The sequence below is a fragment of the Populus trichocarpa genome, chromosome 6, assembly GCF_000002775.5.
Source record: "Populus trichocarpa isolate Nisqually-1 chromosome 6, P.trichocarpa_v4.1, whole genome shotgun sequence".
NCBI lineage: Eukaryota > Viridiplantae > Streptophyta > Magnoliopsida > Malpighiales > Salicaceae > Populus > Populus trichocarpa.
In genome coordinates, this window is record NC_037290.2 from 25381343 (window position 1) to 25404892 (window position 23550).

The window sequence follows — 23550 nt, forward strand, 5'->3', positions numbered from 1 at the left end:
AAGCCAGAAAGTCTTCTGCTTTCGGCGACATTAATAAAAAACAAAAAACTCTTACATGCATATCATTAATGAGACAACAAGTATGATGAACTCTTTAAGAGACCTTATACACACTTATAAGTATAGAAGAATCATTACCTTAATGTGAACAATTATTCTAGATAAAAAATATCGCGGTTTATCATGTCTTTAACATTTATATATGTAAATGATCATTTAGAATCATACATAAAGTTTTAGAATTGGTAATGTCTAAGTTTTTTTAGACTTGAATGTTTGCTAGAACCACGTTACTTAATTTAGATTTGGTTGATTACCAAGTCTATATATTTTGAACTTGACTGTCCGCTAAATCTAGGCACTTTGGGTTTGACATTTTTGTTATACACATGTTACCTTGAACTTAACTGACTACTACCTTAGATCTGATATGTTTGTCAGACCCACGTTACTTTGAACTTAGCTGAATGCCAAGTTCAGATACCTTGAATCTGACATATTTGCCAGACCATATTCCTTTGAATTTGACTGACTATTATGTTCATATTTTTTGAACGTGACTAACTGTTAAGTTCAAATACTTTAGATCTAGTATATTTATCTAACCCACTTTATTAAAAAAAAATATTTAAAATAAAAATCTTAATAAAAAGTTAACTATCACATCTCTGAAGTTGATTTCATGTGAGGAAACGTGAATTTTTTAATTCTAAATTAAATAAATCCTAATGGAAAAGTCATACTTAGAGATTCAAACAACAGTAACAAACAAATTTAAATATGATCTCGCACACTGTTATTCATAAAAGTCCTGGCTAGCTAGGACCAAAAGACAAACTCCCCACCGGGGGAGAGTAAACATGAACCAAAACTTGTAAGCAAAAACATGAGGGGAAAAAAAAACATCAGCCACACAAAACTCCAAGTACGGAAATATAGTAGCACCGCACAAAAAAAAAACCCAGTTTAGAGATCTAGTGAGAATGGGAAAGTAGTGGATTTCAACCAGCTACTACCACCAATGAAATTGCGAGGAGTAAAACTTTGAGCTTCAGTTGCACTGGTGATCATCTTGTATCCTTCCCAGGTAACCCTTTTAGAGGTTCCAGCACCAGCCCCGCTGTTTTCATACTCTGCAAAGGATAATGTGCTGAGCGCAAAGCGACCCTTCAACCCATTCCATCCGGCTGGGTGTATCACGTCACTTATGGATGACTGCATGATAACAGTCCTTGCATACTCCTTCCAGGGTCTACCAAGATACGCTGAGAAATTGCTCCTGACAGGATGTAGATCAGAAGTGACACCGATCCTACATTTCTGAATCACAATACCAGTGTTTTGAGTAGGATCACTCCTCCCTTGGGCGGTTATTGTGATTGTCTGGCCTGGATTGGGACGGCGAGCACGGATGTCACAGTCCTGGAAAACAGCAGCTGCATTGCCGAAAATGAAATCGATTGTGCCTGCAATGAAGCAGTTTCTGAAGAACTGACGATTTGAGTGGACATAGAGGGTGTTTTGATAGCCCAGCATGCCACATTTGTAGAAAGCTGCAAAGTCAGACTCAACTCGCAGTGCCACGGCTTGGTACTTGGAGGGACCAGCTGTGTTCTGGAAGGTTATGTCCCTGGCTAGGAATCCTTGGCCCTCCACGGCTGCAACGTTCATAGGAATTAATGAAACAAAAACTAACAGATTTACACCATTTAATTGCTATAAAAATTGCATACAAATATGAAAAGAGAGAGAGAAGGTGAAAATGCATATATAGACGACATACCAACTGTGGCTGAATGGTAGGTTGTGCTGCCACCAACCACATTCCTGCTCCCTGTAATGATAGTCGTTTTTCTTCCATCTCCAAGAAACATGATGTTACTCTTCTCCTTCGGTACCTCCACGTTTTCTCTGTAAACGCCTGCCTTGATTCTAATAATGTACCTCTTACTGCTGTACTTGGGTGCAGCAGCAACCGCAGCTGATACTGTCTTATAGTTCCCACTGCCATCAGCTGCCACCACCACATCTGGAGTCAACGATGATAATTGAAACAGTCGTCTATCGGTTACTGACAACCACTCTGCCCCCCCTTCATTGCTATCACTGTCCTCCTTGAGTTTCCTGTTTGTGGTCTTGAGCCCAGTTGCCGTGTCAGCGGTTGGCTTGCTCTTAATCATTTCCAGTGCCTTAGTACAATTCCCTCTGACGTCAATTAGGTCAGACAAAGCTTCACGCACCTTCTTATCTTGTTTTGAATGAGAGAAACCATCCAAGCATGAGTTTACGCCGGTCATGCAAGAAGCGAATTTGGTGTTGAGATCCTGATCAGCATTTGTGGTGTCGACTTTGACATTCCCAAAAACCTTTTTTAAATCAGTAACAACCCTATCATTATTTTCCCAACAATCATTGATAGCAGTCCTTTGTCGAACATCTAATTTCATACTTTTGGCAAGTTTCTTAGACAAAGCTACCTTGTTGCTCTGAGCAGCATCTATACTGCGGTTTACTTGTAGTAGAAAATCATTCTTTTGAAAAGTCGATTTGACGAGTTTGGCATAATCAGCAGCATCATTTCGGGTGGAGTTTTTTTTTGGATTTACACCAGTGACAATGGCAATTATAGTGGCAACTAGTAAGAAGGAAGCAAAAATAGCTAGGATGAGTTTCTTTTTTTTCTTGGAGATGGAAATATTGTACTGGTTGGCTTCGGTCATTTTTTCTTTCCTTTTTGGAGTATGGAGATATAGAAGAGAGAAAGGGAGGGATGATGTGGTGAAATGGAGGAGTCCACGAACCAATATATAGAGGAAGAAAGTAAGTGATGGGGAAATACTTTAATTTTTATATTTTATTAAAATTATTTTTTATAGATGTCGCACAACTTTTAGATAATAAAATGTTTATTTTATAATAATCAATTGATTTATTAATAAAATAAACATTCAAATAATGATCGGAGAAACACAATAAATTAATGAAGAAAATCTAATAAAATCTAATAAATCACAAATAAAAGACTATGTTTGCAAGTCTTGATAATTTACTCCTTAATTTGATTTACAAATATCGTACTAATCTCTTATAACTGCGCAATTTCGTATATAAAGTAAAGGAAAAATCTTTGAAAAATTATCTTGGTTGGTAAATGAATTAATTTGTTTTCCACATTTTTATATAGAATTTGAATATTTAGAGAGCTAGGCTCTAAGAAAAATAAATTGTCTATTCACCGAGTTAATTAGTATGGATGAATTAACAATTTAAAATATTCTAGCCGATAATTGAAAAAATAATACATAATTGCAATTGTGCAAAACGAAATGAAGGAGAAATCTTTAAGAGCTTAAGCTGGCTAGCTGGTTGGTTAGAAATAAGTTTGCTTTTCATATGGTTGGAATTCTTTGGGAGACTCTAAGAAAAACGATTTATGGTCAATACAGAAAATTAATATTAATTAATTTGGATAATCTATTAAAATAAAAGAGCATAGATTTGGAATATAAACTGGCATAAAATCTCGATCCTTAACATTAAAAAATAATAATAAAAAAAAAAGCCAAGTAAAATGGTCGCCTGATTGTAAAGGAATTTGGAGGCCCGCAAGATCATTTCAGTTCCTCTATCTGTCCTTTAACGTCCCTTTAGTTTATTCAACTCAATAATTTGAAACTACTTTACTTTATTCTTTTCTTCCTCCTTTAATTTATTCACAGTGCACGAAGCTTTTAGACATGCACGTTAATCACGACTACATATGCAACAGGAAACCCTCTTCTTCTTCTTTTAATCTAAACGCAAGCTAGCGGTATACCAAGCATATATGTGTGTGTCCGTAATTAGATTATAACTACTAGATTTGTTTTTCCCTCCCAATTTCATGCATAAAACCTGCTTTTTTTTCTTTCTTAATCCAATATATAATTGGCTAAACAAAACCACTTTTCATAGACGGTAGCCTAGTCGCTTTTAATCCATGGATGGACGTACAATATGTTCCTATAATGTTTTTCCTACTAAGGGTATTTGCCAAATCAATTAAAATTGTAATTCAAGTGTATAAATGAGTTTAAAGTGATCATAAATGGTATCCATCGACCCATAATTCACAACACATATATATATATATATATATATAGAGAGAGAGAGAGAGAGAGAGAGAGAGAGAGGGAATTAATAGCAAGACCTTCATGCTAGCTAGTAGATAGACAAATCGATCGACACATAGATCTAAAATCATATAAATCAATATGCTGACATTGTCTTTGGTAATTAATAGCAGATTGATCATGAATGAGAGATATATTACGAAGACATTTCTGTTAGTTTATTACACTCAAATGAGAGATGATATCAAATAGGGAATAACAGCGAAACATGTGTAGTTTTGTACTGATTGTGTTTCTCAGCAACAAATAACCTTCTTCTTTTTTCAGCTTTATTACTTTCCATCGGATCCCCATGCAGCGTCAATCATAATAAACAGCATTTAGATGCTAAAGAGGAAATAGTTAGGACTTTATTTAAGATGATAAAGAGGATTACACAAGGAAAAATAACTTTGAGTGCTCAAGAGGAAATGGGGATACCAAGTGCCGCCAACATTGTTAAAAACAAAAAGGGAATAGACAAAGGTTTGTAGTTTAAAATTTATCGATCAATATGAAATTAGTTTCTAATTTAAAAATCTTATATGTTTTTAATTTATTTTATTTTTTTGTCAGTAACGACATCCTTCAATTCAAGTGATGAAGTCATAAAAACTTCAAAGTTATTTTTAATTTGCTCTTTGCATAGGTGAGTAGATATATATAACAAATCCATATATATTGAAGATGGTGATTATATATAGCCAATATATACACCTGCAAAACTAATCTTTCTAGTTGGTTGAGGTACCCTCCAATGATTCAGCTAATATATGGAAAAGGAGGAGGTTTGCTTAAAAGACACTAATGGTGGAAAAAAAATATATCTAATACGATGAAAATTAAGGAGTTGAAAGGAGAGAGAAATCTCTTTGAACCCTAAACCTTTTGGTTGTTCATATAGCTATAAGATTTGTCAAGTTACATAAAGAAAAAGGGTATAACCATCCTTTCCATATCTCATCAAACTGATTAAAGGATAAGTGTCTTTGACATTAACTAATCATTGTTAAGTAAAAATAATGGTTTCATAATTATTATATGTCATAATTTATTTTTGAGTTATTTTTTAAATTTATTTTTTTTTCAAAAATAAAATAAAGACTGGCGACGCGGAGAAAGCAGGCCGAGGAGGATCTCAAACATATTGAAAAATCAAGCTGCAATTTTGGATGAAATTCAAAGCCTAATTGTCTCCTATTATACCTAAGATTGAAGAAACAATGCAAATTCAATATCAAATTAAATAATTATTGGATGAATTTGTATAGAGATTAACTTTAAGAGTATAATTAAATTTTTAATAGGCCAATTTAATTTAATCATGAGTCAAATTAAAATTTAATTATGGTTGAAAATTAATTTGAGTTCAATTGAAGGATTTAATCAAGTGTCAGGACTTAAAATAGATCAAATTAATTATATTAGAGGGTTAATTGATGAAAAATTAATTAGTTTTAGAATTCAATTTATAATTAATTAAATATATTAAAATTTTAAATGATGAAATTTTTGTTTTGCAGAAGTTGCTTGCATGGAAAGTCCATGACCGATCTAAGTTTTTTTAGTACAAACTAGTTAGATGACCCGCGCGATGCCGCGGGTCAATCTTTTTTTGCATAAAAAATATCAAAAAAAGCTAAGATTTAAAAGTGTTAGGTATTTCTGCAAAACTATACCCAAAAGTCTTGGATTTGACTGCAACGTCTGACCCAAGAGTAATATTTATAATATTAATAATAACATTAAACTTGCATAACCCAAGTTTAAGTGGGTTTGGCTGCAATACCAGACCCAATAATCTTGGATGTGGGTCTGGCTACAAGGTCGTATAATAAAAGTGTGATAATTAAATAGATTAAGTAAAAATAAAAAAAACATAGAAAAAAATCAACATGAAGAAAATAACTAATGAAGAAAAAGAAAAAAAATTTAACTGGGTTAACTCTTCAAACCAGGTTAACCCGTCAAACATTGGATTTATGTCGTGAAAATTTGATAACTAAATAGAAAAAAAAAATTGACGGGTTACCCCAGAATTAACTGGGCTAACCCGTCAAACCCGAGATCCATGTCATAAAAGTATGATAATTAAATAGAAAAAATTTAATATTAAGAAAGTAAATTAAAAAAGAAAAAAAAAGAAAAAAGCCAGAAAAAACTCAAGGCATCAGCTTTTTCACTGTGGACTACACTGTGCAGTCCACAATAAAAGGCTTAAAAAACTTCGGGTTACCTTGTCGAACCAGGTTAACTCGTTGAACCCGGGATCCATGTCATAAAAGTCTGATAACTAAATAAAACAAATTTAACATTAACAAAAGAAAAAAACAAATAAAAATGGACGGGTTAACCTGTAAAACCAGGTTAACTCGTTAGACCTGAGATATGTGTCATGAAAGTCTAATAACTAAATAGAAAGAAATTTAACATTAACAAACTAAAGTAAACGAAAAAAATTAATTAAAAACAAAAAAAACTCTGGGTTAACTCGTCAAACCAGATTAACCTGTTAAACCTGGGATCCTTCTCATGAAAGTCTGATAATTAAATAAAAAAAATTAAACATTAACAAAAAAAAAAAACAAAAAAAAATGGACGGGTTAATCCAGAATTAACTGGGTTAACCCGTGAAACCAAGTTAACCCGTGAAACCTGAGATGTGTCATGAAAGTCTGATAACTAAATAGAAAGAAATTTAACATTAACAAACTAAAGTAAACGAAAAAAAATTAATTAAAAAGAAAAAAAAATCCGGATTATCACTCTGGATAATTAAAAAATTAATTAAAAAAAAATCTGTCTCCCAACTGGTGTTACTATCACCGTAGTAGAAACTAGGAAAAAAAACAACCATTTGCTTAAATTTGCCATTTTGCAATATGAAACTGAGTATTAGGAGGAGGAGGAGGAGGAGGAGAGCAAGAGCTAGCAAGTATAGAGAAGAGACGGAGATAAAATCTTGGTTTATATAGAAAGGTGCCAAAGGTGGGGGCCAGAAAGAGGAGGTATGCATGCTGAAAAGAAAAGTAGTGTGCTCCTTTTCTTTTAAAATAAATTGGACCGTTTTAAAAGACTTAATGGCCAAAGTTCTTGAAGGTCCTCCATTGTTGCTCATTGATTCAGATTAAACCCATAATTTTAAAATAAATCAAATAACCCCATTAAAGGTGAATTGAGCTCCTTCAACCAACTTTATTACAAATAAGAGATTTGGAAGTAAAGGGTTAGTTGAAGGTAAAGGGTGTAATTTAAAGCAAATTTGAAAATAGAGAGCACATATGTGGGTTTTAACCAATACTTAGGTTATGTTTGGTATTATTTTTGTTACTTTATTTAAGTAGTTTTTCTTTATTAATTTTTAACTCAAAGAAAAGTCATAAGTTTGTTTGGTTAGAAATAACTTTGAATTTAAATCAAATGTTTTTTATATAATTGAGTAAATTGTTTTTTTTTAATATTACAAAGTTGAAATATTTAATTTTAACTTATGATTCTAACTCATACTACGTACATTCCTTGTTCAAAAAATGTTTCTTTTGAATCATTTTAACTATTTTTTTATTATTATAAGTTACTTAAGAAAAATAATTTTTTAATTATAAATCAAAATCAAAAGTCATAATTCAAATATATATCCTGTAGAATGAAATCTTAATTAAGTTCTATTTTCTTACTTTTGATACTTTAAATACTTAGTTGAAACTCCTTGACATCATTAACTTTTTCAATATTAGATTAACCAAAATTAGTGGAGAATAAGCCCCCTACTTCTATACATGAATTATTTGTAAGATGTAGCCCATATAAATGAGTTAATGAGCTATTAAATGATTTAATAAATATTTATAATAAAATTGTATTGGTCAATTTTGATAAGTAGTTTATTAACTATATACTTGACTGATGCGTGATATATAAAGATTTTATTTAGAAAGCTAGTCCTATCTCTACCCTTTAATTATATGTTTTTCTCAATCAGAAACATATATAAAAATAATTGAGGGTTAAAAGAGAAATACCCTTTATTTAGGATTTCTTTCTTTTAAAGAGCTTGTTATGGATTGCAATTCACGAGAGATCAGAATCCTAGCTCTTGTAAATACAAGATGAACCCGGATCGATCTGCATTAGAAACGAAGATGAGGAAGTTATTGAAGAAAACACTAACCCTCAAATTACTAGAGGATTGGAATTCGTAGGATGCAAATGGGAGTATTTGGATTTGAATTTGAGTTTGGATATGAGAAAAGAGTGATGAACTGAGCTGAGATGAGTTTATAAATGAAAGAGCGAGTTGACAGGCGTGAATTATTGATGATTCTTACAAAGCTTCTTTGTTCTGTTTTTTTTTTCCTCTGTTCAGAAGGAACTAGGGAGAGAAAAGGGGGGATGTTTTTTTATTAAAAAAACCTAATTTGTTTTTTTTATCTGGGGTTGTTTTTCTGTGGTACGGTATCAAGATAGAATATCATGGGTAGAGAAAAATGAGTGGCAAAAGGTGAGTGTTTTGAAAGTAATAATATTATTTCACACGGTTTAAAATGTTAGGTTGACTAAGAATGTGAAAATGTAATTTTCTAAATAATAAAGTCAAAGTTAAAAATTAATGAAGTTCTAAGAAGCTTGATGTAAATTTCTCAATTAAATATTAAATACCCTTTCTTATACTTAAATTGAAATAAATTTTTCAAAAGCATATTTATAATATGCTAAATTAAAATCTTGATAGAAAGGATGGAGTGTGGTTATATATAGAGATTGGTAATTACTTATAATCAGAATTTGAATTATAATGATTATTATAGACTACTACTTAATTAAGGTAGGTGAGTTTGAAATGGCTTGGGAAGGTATGATCTAGCGTTCTGGCATTACAAATGATGAGTGGCTTCAAACATGCTTTGAAGATCGAGAGAGAGAGAGAGAGAGAGAGAGGCTCCAGTTTACTTCAAAGATACTTATTTTTCTGGAATGTCTACTTTGCTAAAAGATGAGTCCACCCAACTCTTCAATGGTTATACATTGAAAGATTATTTTTTTTAGATAATAGTCGAGATTATATTAACTTTTGGCTAATACGAAGATAACCAAAGAAGCAGGGGGGAAAGGCAACAAAACAGAAAGAAAGAAAAACCATTAAAGCACGGCTGCTGCAACGAAAAAAAAAAAGGAATAGAGACCATACACAAGAATAAAATGGTAAAGGTCAGTTGTGATTTATTCTGTTATTCCAGAATTTGATCCCATCAGAGCTGATCCCTAGATCCATTTCGGTGCATGTAAACAAAAGTGTTCAACCATAAGGAAAGCCTATGAAGAATCAAGTAGAAGCAACCCTGAAGATATGGAGGAGCATCAATTTCTTGACATGAATGAGCTAGTTCTACAAAAGAAGTATTAGAAAGAAGCTCTTGATGATTTTGAATAGAGGAATTCTAGCCTGGTTTTGAAGACAAGTAGCTTTTATGAGTTACAACTTTCTATAGTGTATACAAACAAAATATTCCAGAGATTTCAAGATGAGGTTGTGATGATCTCTTTTTTTTAAGCATAACTCAAGTTCATGACAATAGGCCACTTGTTACTTGCATGATCAACGGACGCCAGGGTGAAGAAAATTCGATTTAGAATGATACCATTTATAATGATTTATATGAACTGTTTCATGCATGAGTCTTCAAGGAAAACAAAAGGTGGGAAATGTGCCATGAAATAGATCAACAAAAAGCTCAGTATGCTGGCATATTATTGCAGATTCTCAAGCAAGGACTAAAGCATATTCTTGCATTGGTATCCAAAAATTTAAAATAACCATTTCAATGGCGTTTGGCTTGTATCTCAGTGTTTGCTGGAAGTGCTGTGCCATTTTATGACAAAACTATCATGTCTAGCATTTTTTAGACAACAGTATAATAATATCTTTTAAGATTCTGCTAAAAGTTTTAGGTTGTACTGTTTAGGGGCATCCATTCGTAGGTATTGATTGCATCATGTTCCGCGACTACAGTGAGGGGCATGCAGTATTTTAGTATGGTTATTTTTTTAAAAAATTTATGTTGAAATATATTAAAATAATATTTTTTATTTTTAAAAAATTATTTTTAAAATTAAAGTGTTAAAATAATTTAAAATATATAAAAATATTTATTTTTAATAAAAAAATTAAATTAAATATTTTAAAAACACGAATACAACCACATTTCTAAACACAATACTCATCATCAATTATCAATTTTTGCATCTCTTATTAGAGTTGGTTTCATGTGGGAAACGTGATTTTTTTAGCTCTAAATTAAATTAAGTCATACTTAGAGATTCAAACAACATCAATAACAAACAAATTTGATTATAATCTCACACACTCTTATTCATAAGAGCCCAAGGCTAGCTAGGACCAAAACGACAAACTCCCCACCGGCGAAGAGCAAACATGAACCAAAACTTGCAAGCAAAAACACGAGGGAAAAAAAAAACATCAGCCACACAAAACTCCAAGAAGTACTGAACTATTATAGTAGCACCATGCAGAAGAAAAGAAAAGAAAAACCCCAGCCTAGAGATCTAGAGAGAATGGGAAAGTAGTGGATTTCAACCAGCTACTACCACCAATGAAATTGCGAGGAGTAAAACTTTGAGCTTCAGTTGCACTGGTGATCATCTTGTATCCTTCCCAGGTAACCCTTTTAGAGGTTCCAGCACCAGCCCCGCTGTTTTCATACTCTGCGAAGGATAATGTGCTGAGCGCAAAGCGACCCTTCAACCCATTCCATCCGGCTGGGTGTATCACGTCACTTATGGATGACTGCATGATAACAGTCCTTGCATACTCCTTCCAGGGTCTACCAAGATACGCTGAGAAATTGCTCCTGACAGGATGTAGATCAGAAGTGACACCGATCCTACATTTCTGAATCACAATACCAGTGTTTTGAGTAGGATCACTCCTCCCTTGGGCGGTTATTGTGATTGTCTGGCCTGGATTGGGACGGCGAGCACGGATGTCACAGTCCTGGAAAACAGCAGCTGCATTGCCGAAAATGAAATCGATTGTGCCTGCAATGAAGCAGTTTCTGAAGAACTGACGATTTGAGTGGACATAGAGGGTGTTTTGATAGCCCAGCATGCCACATTTGTAGAAAGCTGCAAAGTCAGACTCAACTCGCAGTGCCACGGCTTGGTACTTGGAGGGACCAGCTGTGTTCTGGAAGGTTATGTCCCTAGCTAGGAATCCTTGGCCCTCCACGGCTGCAACGTTCATAGGAATTAATGAAACAAAAACTAACAGATTTACACCATTTAATTGCTATAAAAAATTGCATATGAATATGAAAAGAGAGAGAGAAGGTGAAAATGCATATATAGATCACGACATACCAACTGTGGCTGAATGGTAGGTTGTGCTGCCACCAACCACATTCCTGCTCCCTGTAATGATAGTCGTTTTTCTTCCATCTCCAAGAAACATGATGTTACTCTTCTCCTTCGGTACCTCCACGTTTTCTCTGTAAACGCCTGCCTTGATTCTAATAATGTACCTCTTACTGCTGTACTTGGGTGCAGCAGCAACTGCAGCTGATACTGTCTTATAGTTCCCATTGCCATCAGCTGCCACCACCACATCTGGAGTCAACGATGATAATTGAAACAGCCGTCTATCGGTTACTGACAACCACTCTGCCCCACCTTCATTGCTATCATTGCCCTCCTTGAGTTTCCTGTTTGTGGTCTTGAGCCCAGCTGCCATGTCAGCGGTTGGCTCGCTCTTAATCATTTCCAGTGCCTTCCTACAATTCACTGTAACGTCAATTATGCCAGAGAACAATTGTCGACGCGCATTGTTATTTTCTTTTGAATGAGAGAAACCATCCAAGCATGAGTTTACGCTGGTCGAGCAAGAAGAGAGTCGGGTTTTGAGATCCTGATCAGCTTGTGGTTGAGGAGGTTTCCTTTTGGTGTAGACTTCGACATCCGCAAAAACCTTTTTTAAATAAGTAACAACCCCATCATAATTTTTCCAACAATCATCGAGAGCAGGCTTTTGTTTCTTGAATCTCGGGATGCTGTATTTCTTAGACAAAGCCACCATGTTGCTTTGAGCAGCATCTATAGTGATGTTTATTTGTCCTAGAAAAACATTCATTGGAACTTTCAGTGTGTCCGCAGCTGCAGAGAGCGTGGAAATAGAGGAGGAGCACAAATCAGGGTATTTTATGGAGTTGCAAGAGGTTTCTAGTTTGGCATGAGAAGCATCATCTTGGGTGGAGTTTTTGTGTGAATTTACAACAGTGACAACGGCAATTATAGTGGCAACTAGTAAGAAAGAAGCAAAAATAGCTAGGATGAGCTTCTTATTTTTCTTGGAGATGGAAATGTACTGGTTGGCTTCTGTCATTTTTATTTTTTTTTAGTGTGGAGATGTAGAAGAGAGAAGGGAGAGATGATGTGGTGAAATGGAAGAGTCCACGAACCAATATATAGAGTAAGAAAGTAAGTGGTGGGGAAATACTTTAATTTTTATATTTTATTAAAATTATTTTTTATAGATTTCGCACAACTTTTGGGGATGGAGAGAACTTTTGGATTACATTTTCCTATATTTATCTCATTTTTCTAGTTGTAATATTTAATTTGTTTTCTACATTATTATTTAGAGTTTGAATTTTTAAATTAAGATCTAGGCTCTTAGAAAAAAAAAATTTTGTACATTCACCAAGTTGATGTATTTTAAACCTGGCCGCTTGAGGAAAAAAATTAGTTTTGAATAACTGAACGCTAATTTTTTAATAAAAAAAAAAAGAAAGGGAAAGAAGATTATGTCAAGGAAAACTAGGTTTAGTATCATTTATTCTGTTTTTATTAATATACTTGATTATTATAAAAAAAATATCATTTATTCTATGCTATAATTAATTATTTGGATCGTAAATATTAGTGTAATAATTCAACTCAATTTGATGATTTTTAACCTTATAGTTTCTGATCCATTGCAAAGAGTTGTCCAGTACCTTTTCATTTTAGGATATCTCAAAACTATTGTTCATTATCAAAAAAAAAAAAAAAAGTAGCATTTACTTGGTTTTTTACTATGGCCCTAGCTAATTATAATTCATTTTTCTATTTTTTATATATTTAAATTAATAGGGGGTAATCGTGAAAATTAATTTAAAAACAGATAACGTGGCATGCAATTTATTATAATGTTTTTAATACATGTGAAAAGTCATATGAGACTAACACTTTGAGACGCACGCATGAAGGGCTGTATAGGTATAATTGTGCCAAGAAATGTGAAGGAAAAACCTTCAAAAGCAAAAGCTTATATAATAGTTTGAAATATTTGGGAGACTCTAAACCGTCTCCGATTAATTTGGAATTTGCTTTTAAGTACTTTTTAGAAATGTGTTTGCTTAATTGATTTTTTTAGTGTTTTTATAATTTTAACATGTTAATGTTAAAAATAAATAAATATATAATTTTAATGTATTTAGACATAAAAAATAATTTACACCACAATAATAATCACAAAATAAAAATAATATTTAAAAACCCATAAAAAAAGGTTGGATTTAGAATATAAAACTGGCCTAAAATTAATACCGTTAACAATAAAACAAAAGGAAATTAAAGAAAGACAAGGAAAATGGTATATAGCTTGATTGTCGAGGTGTGCTAATGAAATTTCGAGGCCCGCAAGATCATTTCAGTTCCTCTATCTGTCCTTTAACGTCCCTTTAGTTTATTCAACTCAATCATTTGAAACCACTTTACTTTATTCTTTCCTTCCTCCTTTAATTTATTCATAGTGCACGAAGCTCTTAGACATGCATGTTAATCACGCTATGCACTAGGAAACCCTTTATTATATATATATATATATCCTCACAAGTCGCATTAATTAATCGATTGATGAGCGTACAGTACTAGGATTCTCTAATATAATATTTTTTTACTAAGGATTTCCGACAGCAATTAATTAAAATTGCAATTCAAGTGTATGAATGAGTTTCAAGTGATCATAACCGACCCATAATTCGTCATATATAGCAGATTGATCATATATAAAATGAGATATATATATTGCGAAGACATTTCTGATCTTAGTTTATTATACTCAAATGATCAGAGATGATGATCAAATTAATAGGGAATAACAGCGAAACATGTGTAGTTTTGACAGTAGTACTGATTGTGTTTCTCAACATCAAATAACTCTCCTTCTTTCTTCAGCTTTACTGCAATATTCCAATACTCAGATCCCAGGCCATGCAGCTAGCTAGCGTCAACCATAATATATAAACAACAATTTATAAGATGCTAAAGAGGAAATTAAAGGTTACTACTTTAAGATTATAAAGAGGATAGCATACATATGGAGAATTAGAACCTTGAGTGCTCAGGAGGAAATGGGGATACCAAGTGCCAACATGGTTAGAAAAAAGGCTACTAAGTTAAAAACTATCGATCAATAAACAAACTAGTTCCTATATAGCTAATCTGTTTTTTAAATTTTAATTTAGGTTTTTAATTTATTTTTTTGCATCAGTTTCTTCATCGCTGATCTGTTTATAGTAGCCATAAAGACCTCAAAGAATGCATGATTTAACTCTTTGCAAAACTGAATAAATATGCTGGATATTCTAGATTGATCAAGATGGTGGTGATAGTCTGTACGTACATCTATAAAACTATTCTTCCTAATTGGTTGAGATTTCCTCCAATAATTAAGCAGGTATGTGGAAGAGGAAGGATCAGGGGAGAGAGATATCTCTTAAACCCTATTATGTTTAGTTATAATAGAAAAAACATAATATATATATATATATATATATATAAATCTATTTTACCATTGATAAGTAATGTTGCAAACTTATATATTTAAAAAAATTATTATATATATTTTTTACTTTAGTTTATATTTAGTATTGAAATTAATAACATTACAATAGCTTTGGTTATAAAATCACTAGACAAGTTGACTTGGAACTTGAATTCGTTCGTGTTTAAGAAAAAATAAAAAAAATTAACTCGACCTGACCCTATCAAAAATTAGGCCAATTCAAGATAAAATATAAGTAAAACATCTGATGATTTATTTTTTAAAAAAATGATCAAAACAAAGTTGTTTTACTTTTTTAAATTTAATTTTGAAATCAACACATTAAAATTAAAATGATTTAGAAAATACTAAAAAAATAAATTTGACATAAAAAAAATTAAAATTAAAATTAATTTTTAAAAAATATATATTTTTAAAATGCAAAAACAATTTATCTCAACACTAGGGTATCTTCGGACATTAATCCCAAAAAAAACAGCTAGGTGGACAGGTGTGATGTTTGGATGAGACTGTTTGCAAATTTGGGCTGTAAACTTAGGCTATCGGGCCATCTGTAACGAGGTGAACAATGGCCGAAGTGAGGAGATAATATTTTTGTTTTCTGGACAAACAATTTTAATGGGCCTGTGCAAATAAGCAGTGAAATATATAGACTATGGGCAAATAAAATAAGCAATGCTGTTTTTTTTTTCAGATTTTCTCTTTTATAATTTTATTTAATTAAGATATTTTAGTAAATAAAATGTTTTTTTTGGGTGCAATTTTGGCCATCTAGATCTCTGTTGATTAGAGCCAAAATAGAGTCTTCTAGAGTTGTAATTTGCGGGGAAAAACCATACTTGCATGCTCCATAATCTCTCCCTTTTATGATCATTTTGCAGGTTCTAAATGAGAACCTGAATCCAATTTGGATCATCAAACATTTGAATTTAACCGTAACCTGACTAATTTTGATGTAATTTAATTATTTTTTATTCTAATTCTTTATATCTTTGTTGTTTTGTTTTTATAGATTTTTTATAATCAAAATAAAATAACCATATAGCATTATATATTTTAGGAGTGATTTAAGTAGATTATTTTATATTATTTAAGATTTTATACGGTGTGTAAATAAAAAAAAGTGATGATAGAAAAGGGAATTGACCTATATTTTAGGATTTATTATAAAAATAGCCTATTTTAAAAAAAATTACTTTTAAAATACATTATCATTATTGAACTTTTTAATAACATCGACACCTTCTTGCTTTATAATAAAAATTTACTTGAAATCATAACCACGGTGTTCCACGGGTTCGCTACGCTAGTTATTATTGTAGAGGACTACACCTAGTTAACTAGTTATGTTATTCAAAAACTGGAAGGAAAAAAAAAAAGCACCAAGGTCTCACTAAAACCTCTGCCGCTTTCCTGCGGGGATTTGATGGATAGCACCAGAATTTAACAGGCATCCATTGTCTAGACCTGAACCAGAAGCACCACTAGAGAAATTTAACATGGAAGAGCATGTTTTAGAAGATCCACGACGCAACTCAATATAAGATGGTGAAGCCAACGGTTTTTGAGCAAGAAAGCTTGCATTTGCAGCTGCATTCTGACTACTGGTGGAAACAGGTAGAATCTTGAACGGTTGCAATGGAGGAGGATTTCTCCACCGTGGAAGCGGGCCTGCAAGAAGTAGTGTTTGAAGAAGAGGGCCTGTTTCCATTACAGCCTGCAACAGGTTTCCTTCTTCAGGCAGCACTTTTCCTTTCACAAAGTTTTCGATTACAGCATCGGCCGGATTGATCCTGGGCACTGCTGGAACCTCTAAACCTGCTGATATGGAGCCTTTATTATACTCTTTAACAAATGTATTGCTCACAAACCCCATGTGACTTGATTCTTCCATGTTAGTGCTACAGAAATCTGGTGAAGCAATTGCATCAAAGAAGGAATCCACTGGAGAGGAGCCATGTGATTGGTGATTATGTGTATCAGATAGACTGTTAGATTCAGTAATGCTCGAGTTCCCTCTAGCAGGAATTACAAGAGGGTTCCCTGATTGTGCTTGAGGGAGAAAGGGAAGTAATTCAGTCGGATTAGAAAGGATAAGCTTGTTAAGTAGATTTTGCAGTTGCCCTTTTGCCTCATCTCTTTCTTGAGAAGCAACCTTTAGCATGTTGATTAATCGCCCCACATCCTCCTTGTGCTTTCTCAGTTCTTCATTTGCTTCAACTTTCAGTGACTCTAATTCAATGGTGCTGTACACAAGCTTCTGCTTCAATTCATCAATGGTCTGTCAATATATATTCAGCACAGGTTAATATAGTTTGAGAAAGGGATAAAATATGGCAACTTCAAAATAAAGACATGGGTAGAGAGTATTAATGCATGAAGTATTGTCCGTAATTGTTAAACTCGGTCCGATATTTAGAAAATCCAAGACTTAAAGTATAATTTAAATTAGATTTTTAATTATACTGAGTAAGATATTGATCTATGAAATTGAAGTGTCACCATAATTTGATTAATTTAGTAAAACCAAACCGGGTAAATACCAAAAAAACAAATTTAAAATTATTTTAATAAAAATAATTAATCTCGATAAACCTATTAACTCAAACTCCTTTTCAAATGAGTTCTTTGGATCGAGTGGAATAATTCATAAGTAAAAGATATAGGGAAAAGAACGAAATTGAAGCCTCGGTCTCTAGGAGACAGAAAGAAACATCAATACCTCGGCTTCAATCACAGAATCCTGACTTGGCAGAGACGGAAATCCCCATATTGAAAATTTAAAGTAGTCCCTAATATTGTAAAGTATTCGACACTTGCCCCATTTAATATCTTTGCTAAATGACTGTGATAATCATAAATATGGAAAATTTTAAATTTGCAGCTAAATAATTGTAAAGCATTTAACTCTCTTCCCATTTTTATTGACTTATAAAATTTCTAAAACAAATGGAAATTAAAATCTCAACGTGAATGAGATAGGGGGGAGAATAAGAAAATTGGAAGGGAAAAAATTAAAAAGAAGCAAAGTCACGTTGTAGAATCATAATTATAATGTATTTTTTATTATTAATTTTGTTGGACTTTTTTAGTGAATTTTCTTACTGAAGTAGTAAATATATTCTTTAAACTACGTACGTACTCTTGCAACAAAATCATTTTAAAGTTAATTGACCTATTTTAGAGTTTGAAAATGCATTTTTTGCCCCTATCTGCTCTTTTTTTATATGAATACTTCAAATTTTGGCTTCACCAATGTGTAAAAATTCCAAGTTTCAAACGAGTTACATCTGCCCTAACAGGATTCTTCATTCTTCAACAAGCAAGAAAAAAAAAGGAGAAAAACTATATAAAAAAAAAGAAGAAGGTCCACTTTTCTCTGACGTCCAAACCAAAAAATTAGAACCAGCATCCGGGAATCAAGGGAAAAACAAAAGAAGATCTAGAGACAGTACCCTCAAACTCAAAGCATGAAATGCAATGAAAGGCTCTCTCATTCGAGCCAATCACTAAGTAAATGCTTTACGTGCAAAGATAACAACATCCAAAATACAAAAGGTTACCATGCAAGAACTCAACATTATGAATCTAAAACGAAAACAAAGCACTAATCAGCAAGGCATGCTCATGGAAAAAAAGTCACAAACTTCATCCTGAGCAAAACATACAGTTGAAGAAGAAAACAAAAGGGCTTAAATGGCAGACCAAACAAGTGCAAGAAGAGGAAATAGGGAGTAGAAAGAGCCCACCTCTTCATAATCCCACATGGAACCCAACTCCATCTTCCCTGTCTCTAGTCTCTACAGTACTGATAGAAAAAGGCAGACCTTGAAAGAAAAAGGGCTAATGTCAAACGTATAATTATTAGGACTCTTAATTTAGGAGAGAGCACAACAAAAGTTGCTCATTTATAGACTAATGAGGTACACAGGGTACGGTTTTGTGATCATCGACAAGAAAAAAAAATTTAATTAATGACAAATAAAAAAAAATACTTTCTATTTTCAACTCTCTGCATAAAATTCAATTTCTTTGAAACCCACGCATGCTTTAAGGACATTACTTAAAATAATAGAAAACTACGTACGTACTTATTGATTTAAAATTTTATGATGTCTATGAGTAACTATTATCTATAATTATTTCTAAAATATATATATAAATATAAGGAGAAAATGTTCCGTTGGTTTCTCCTAAAACCATGGTTATTATAGTTTCCTTTTATGTATTCATTATAATTTAAATTAAACGGATTTTACTTTAACCATATTATTCGGTTTTGTGGATTAGTATGTTAAGTTTCCCTAAATACTTCTTTTTTAATAAAAGCCAAATTTAACTATGGCGGCTTGTGTGGGTCAATGCAAAAGGGACAATAATTCCCTACGTAAGAAATTTCTTCCCTTAAGTGGCAATATTGATTCGAAAGATTTCTGCCATGGATAATAATTTCCAAGTACAAAATTTTATGATTCCTTAAGATGGTATTCTTTAAGAGTTTTCTACAATATATATATTTTGTTAATATGAGTATTTGAAACAGCTTGTGTGCACCTCGATCGACTAATCTCACGGGCCCTAAAGTTAATGACCATGTAAGCCTCCAGTGACTCTAAGATTTATGGGACTCGAATTGAAAACCTCTAAAGAAAAAATCTAGAATCTAACCAATTAAACATCACTCAGTTTACAATATATTTCATACATCTACACATATCATATATATACTTTTATCTTAAAATACCAATATGACTTTCTCTTTCTTTTTCTTTGATTATGATAATTTGTTTTTAATAATTTCTTCCTTTTTTATTGTAATACCTGAAATTTCAATATTTATATACCAAAATTCCTTACCACTTAGTATTATCTGACTACCTTAAATATAATAACCTCTATCTCTAGCATTGAATTTCATTAACAAATTTCCAACTTGCCAAAAAAATTCTGCAAAATGATATATCCAAGGTTGACAAGTTGAGCAAACTTAAAATGGCAATTTACTATGGATGCAAAAAAAAAAAAACATAATTTATAAAATGTTTCATTCCAACATCTCCAAAATTAACATGTCTCGAAATCTTAGGATGTTTTTTTCTGTATAAATTATTTGTTTGGCATGATAATTCATTTAGAGCTCATATTTTTATTTTATTTTTATATAAATATTTTTTTAAATTTTTAGAGATTATCTTCAAAATAATTTTTTTTATTAGTACGCTCTATTATTTTTTAAAAAAAAAACTCACGGTCATAAAATAAATCGAATAATGCCCGTTAAAGAAGTTATGAAGACTGGATAGCCAATAATGTGCTGTGATCGGTTTGAAAGACACGTGTGCTAATATGTAAAATGAATGGCGGTAATATAATAATATGTAACCAGATTTGTAATTGAAAATGAATTTTTTTTAGTATATAAGGAAGTTTTTGGAGGTTTAAAGATCAATGGATTCATAATGATTTCAACCATATAATTTCCAATGAGATTTGTTAGAAATAGATTTTAATTTATACAAGTTTTAAAACATTTCTATTTTTTTTTTTTGTTATTGTATTCTTCTTACATCTTGATTTTTCTCTCTTTCATCAAAATAAATCTTATAAGTATATATACAATTAGAGGTGAGGAAAAAAATCGAAAAAACCAATTAAACTGAGAAAACCGGAAAAAAATAATTAAAAGAACCGAACCGTGAAAAAAAACCGATTAAAATTTTGAAAAAACCGACCGGTTCGGTTCGGTTTTATAAGTCTGAAACTGAAAAAACCAAACCGAACCCAAACCGGAAAAAAACTGAGTCAAACCGGAAAAAAACCGAGTCAAGTCGGAAACCGAGCCAAACTAGTTTGAACCGGTTTTTGTCCTAAAAAACTGAACCAAACTGAAACCGGTCGGTTTGAACCGGTTTTGGTTTTTTAAAAAAAAATCAGTTTGGTTATTTTTTTTATAAAAACCGAACCGAACCAAAAATGATCACTCCTATATACAATGGTTTTTTTCATTATTCATTCAATACCATTTCTTAAACCAAACATATACAAACTTTATCAATGCCAATTTAGATTTATTGTTGAAGAAAATATATCAGAATTTAATAAGAGTATTGGAGATAAGAGAAAGATATAGATTTTAATTTAAAATTTATAATTCCCTCCAATTATTTCTCATAAAATAAACTTATGAGAGTGAGATTGTATTAAAAAAAATTATAATAAAAAGTTGATCCACGAGATAGTTTAAATGGTTCAAGTTAAAGTTATAAAATCAATGATCTTGTATACTGAATGAAAACAGAAAAAATCCATGTTATACTCTTTGTTAACATGGAAAAGTCATGGTGTACATATGATGGTGAATTTCTCACATTTTATTCCATTTTTAAGCTTACTGCGGCCATTGTCTAACATAATAATACTTAATTATGATCTGGGTGATTATTAATTCATCTTACTTTGATTTCTTGTTCAAATATTTTTTTAATTAAATTTCTCAGATCATAGCAAATGACAATCTTGCAATACGTGGTTTCAGGCCGGGAAAAAACGAACTCTGTTTTTCTCAAAAAGCTACTGGAATCTGCAGGATTTTCTTCTAGTCGATTGGCATTGGTATCTGCTTTTGATGAAGAATTGCACTTTAGAAGCAGTGGCATGAGTTTTGACAGTAATATTGTCTGATTTTGTTTTTAATCTTGTTTTATTACTTGTACTCTGTTTTGCCTATAAAAAAGAAACGAGGAAGTGACCAACGAAATGCATGTATCTTACTCTTTTAATTTAGATCATATTCATGCTGACTTATTATTACAGTAGAAATTAAGGAATCAAACTGAAAATATTATAAAAAAATTAAAAAAAATAGTTGCGAATTACCGTTGTTGACTGGTAGATCTCGTTTTTGGTGGAGAGACCACCTAAACTCCATCATGCAAACTAATTAACATCTTTCCCGAGCTTCGAATCGAAGCAGCCATGGAACAATCAAAGAGCGATCAAGATAAGCATTCTTTGTTAGATTTCCTGGAAGCTCTCAAGAAAGCTTCGAAAGATCTACAAATCAACCCCGTCTTTATTACAAACGATCCCCAACCCAGCATGGAAACGATTTTAAACCTTGAAAGTGAAGTAGATACCATATTATCTACTGATCCAGATTTTTTCAAGCTTTCTCAATTACTTTGCAACCTTAAAACCCTTTTTGGAAAGCTCGAAAGGTATCGAGAATACAGCCTTAAATCCTTCTTCTTCCGCCAGATCACAAGGTGCGAAATTTACCAAGTTGCATTCACTATGGAAATTGAAATTCAGGCATGTATTGATAAAGAATACGTACAAAATCTTGTCAAGACACTTCAAGAAGTGGTGGGCATTGAGGAAGAGAAAGTTAGGGCCTTGAAGAGGTTCGAGAGGCGTTTATCACAAGGTTTTGATAGAGATTATCAAGAACTGGTTCTCAGAGGAAAAGTATTTCCCATTCTTGAATTGGTACTTTGTGACTCGACTTGCTCAGCGACAGTTAGAGAACATGTAGCTCTTGCCATAGTTGCTTTGGTTAGATTCAATAGAGATGTGTTTGTGGGAATGGTTTTGATGAGTGGAATTGTCCAGGCCTTACTACCACTGGCTTCTTGTTGTTCAATGCAGGTTCTTTGTTCACTTGTCACATTGATTAGAACTCCACTGATTGATGAAATGGAATTGCATGGAGAAATCCTAAGAATTCTCAGTCTATTTAGCAGCTCTGAAGATCTGTCAATCGAAGTGGGAACAATGGATTGTATCTGTCAAATTGCTTATTTTGGTAGGATAGAAGTGATTGAATCAATGCTAGAAAAGGGGTTGATAGAGAGGTTGGTGGAGTTGCAAAGATCAAAACATGGAGAGTACTTGACTGAGACACATCAAATCAAGGAGACTGAAGAAGGTGTGAGACTGGGCTTGGAAATAGATAAAATCGAGGGCGATTGGCCATTCGCAAGCTGTGTTGCAAGATTTTCTGTGCAAGTTGAAGTGGGAGAAGGGTTGAGTCCAGTAGAGAAAAAGGAGATTAAAGGGGAAATATTGAGGAGAATCAGGGAGGCCTCTGCTTCTGAGGCAGAGGCTGCCACTATTGTTGCAGAGGTATTATGGGGTTCTTCACCTTGAAACTAGATTTGGAATAGAAATACTGATCTTATTTTATTTTACTTATTTATTTTTAAAGCAATTTCATAGCCCAGCACATGCCATTAACTAGGGCTTCTAGATCTTCAGTTCAGGACTGGCATTAACAGTTTAGTGATGGTAGAAGTAGATACCCTGTTTTCTTTCAGATTTATTTAGCTTGAAAAACACGGTGGCTTGTTGGGATTATTCTGTGGAATTTGTTGTCATCATAGACACTTCTTAGTTCTCCTAAATGTAGTAACTTTTTTTTTCTTTTTAAATGAGGTGAATTACTAAGCTTTATGCAACTCTCTAATTCAATTATTTTTAATTAAAATAACATCATTTCATTTTTCTTAAAAAATATATATTATTTGTCGGTTCATTAAAAATCTAGCTTAACTAGAAACT

The 23550-nt window shown here is 32.4% G+C and overlaps 2 protein-coding genes across 4 annotated transcripts; both read right to left on the reverse strand.

Moving 5' to 3' along the window:
• Positions 1 to 773: 773 nt before the first annotated feature.
• On the reverse strand, positions 774 to 12585 carry LOC18100688 (pectinesterase). Of its 3 annotated transcripts, XM_052453823.1 has the most exons (3): positions 11838 to 12585; positions 1784 to 2092; positions 774 to 1658 (listed from the first exon to the last, which is right to left on the reverse strand). In XM_052453823.1, exons 1-3 carry the CDS (start codon positions 12544 to 12546, stop codon positions 967 to 969), a joined length of 1710 nt encoding a protein of 569 aa, XP_052309783.1. In that variant the 5' UTR covers positions 12547 to 12585; the 3' UTR covers positions 774 to 966. The 3 variants fall into 3 exon arrangements, with proteins under 3 accessions (XP_052309783.1, XP_006382081.3, XP_024459221.1); XM_006382019.3 differs by lacking the exon at positions 11838 to 12585 and having other exon boundaries at positions 1784 to 2775; XM_024603453.2 differs by lacking the exons at positions 774 to 1658; positions 1784 to 2092 and adding an exon at positions 10470 to 11399 and having other exon boundaries at positions 11529 to 12585.
• A 3642-nt stretch (positions 12586 to 16227) lies between these two features.
• On the reverse strand, positions 16228 to 18912 carry LOC7468652 (uncharacterized). The gene is made up of 2 exons (XM_024603779.2): positions 18741 to 18912; positions 16228 to 17272 (listed from the first exon to the last, which is right to left on the reverse strand). Exons 1-2 carry the CDS (start codon positions 18771 to 18773, stop codon positions 16385 to 16387), a joined length of 921 nt encoding a protein of 306 aa, XP_024459547.1. The 5' UTR covers positions 18774 to 18912; the 3' UTR covers positions 16228 to 16384.
• Positions 18913 to 23550: the final 4638 nt, after the last annotated feature.

What these genes read in the sequence shown, in the direction of transcription:
- LOC18100688 (XM_052453823.1), bottom strand. Translation starts at nt 12,546, where the DNA reads ATGACAGAAGCCAACCAGTACATTTCCATCTCCAAGAAAAATAAGAAG. An exon ending in GGGCAATGATAGCAATGAAG is followed by an intron (nt 2,093 to 11,837) that starts GTGGGGCAGAGT and finishes ATAGCAATGAAG; the next exon opens with GGGGGGCAGAGTGGTTGTCA. An exon ending in CTACCATTCAGCCACAGTTG is followed by an intron (nt 1,659 to 1,783) that starts GTATGTCGTCTA and finishes TGAACGTTGCAG; the next exon opens with CCGTGGAGGGCCAAGGATTC.
- LOC7468652 (XM_024603779.2), bottom strand. Translation starts at nt 18,773, where the DNA reads ATGGAGTTGGGTTCCATGTGGGATTATGAAGAG. An exon ending in CCATGTGGGATTATGAAGAG is followed by an intron (nt 17,273 to 18,740) that starts GTGGGCTCTTTC and finishes ATATATTGACAG; the next exon opens with ACCATTGATGAATTGAAGCA.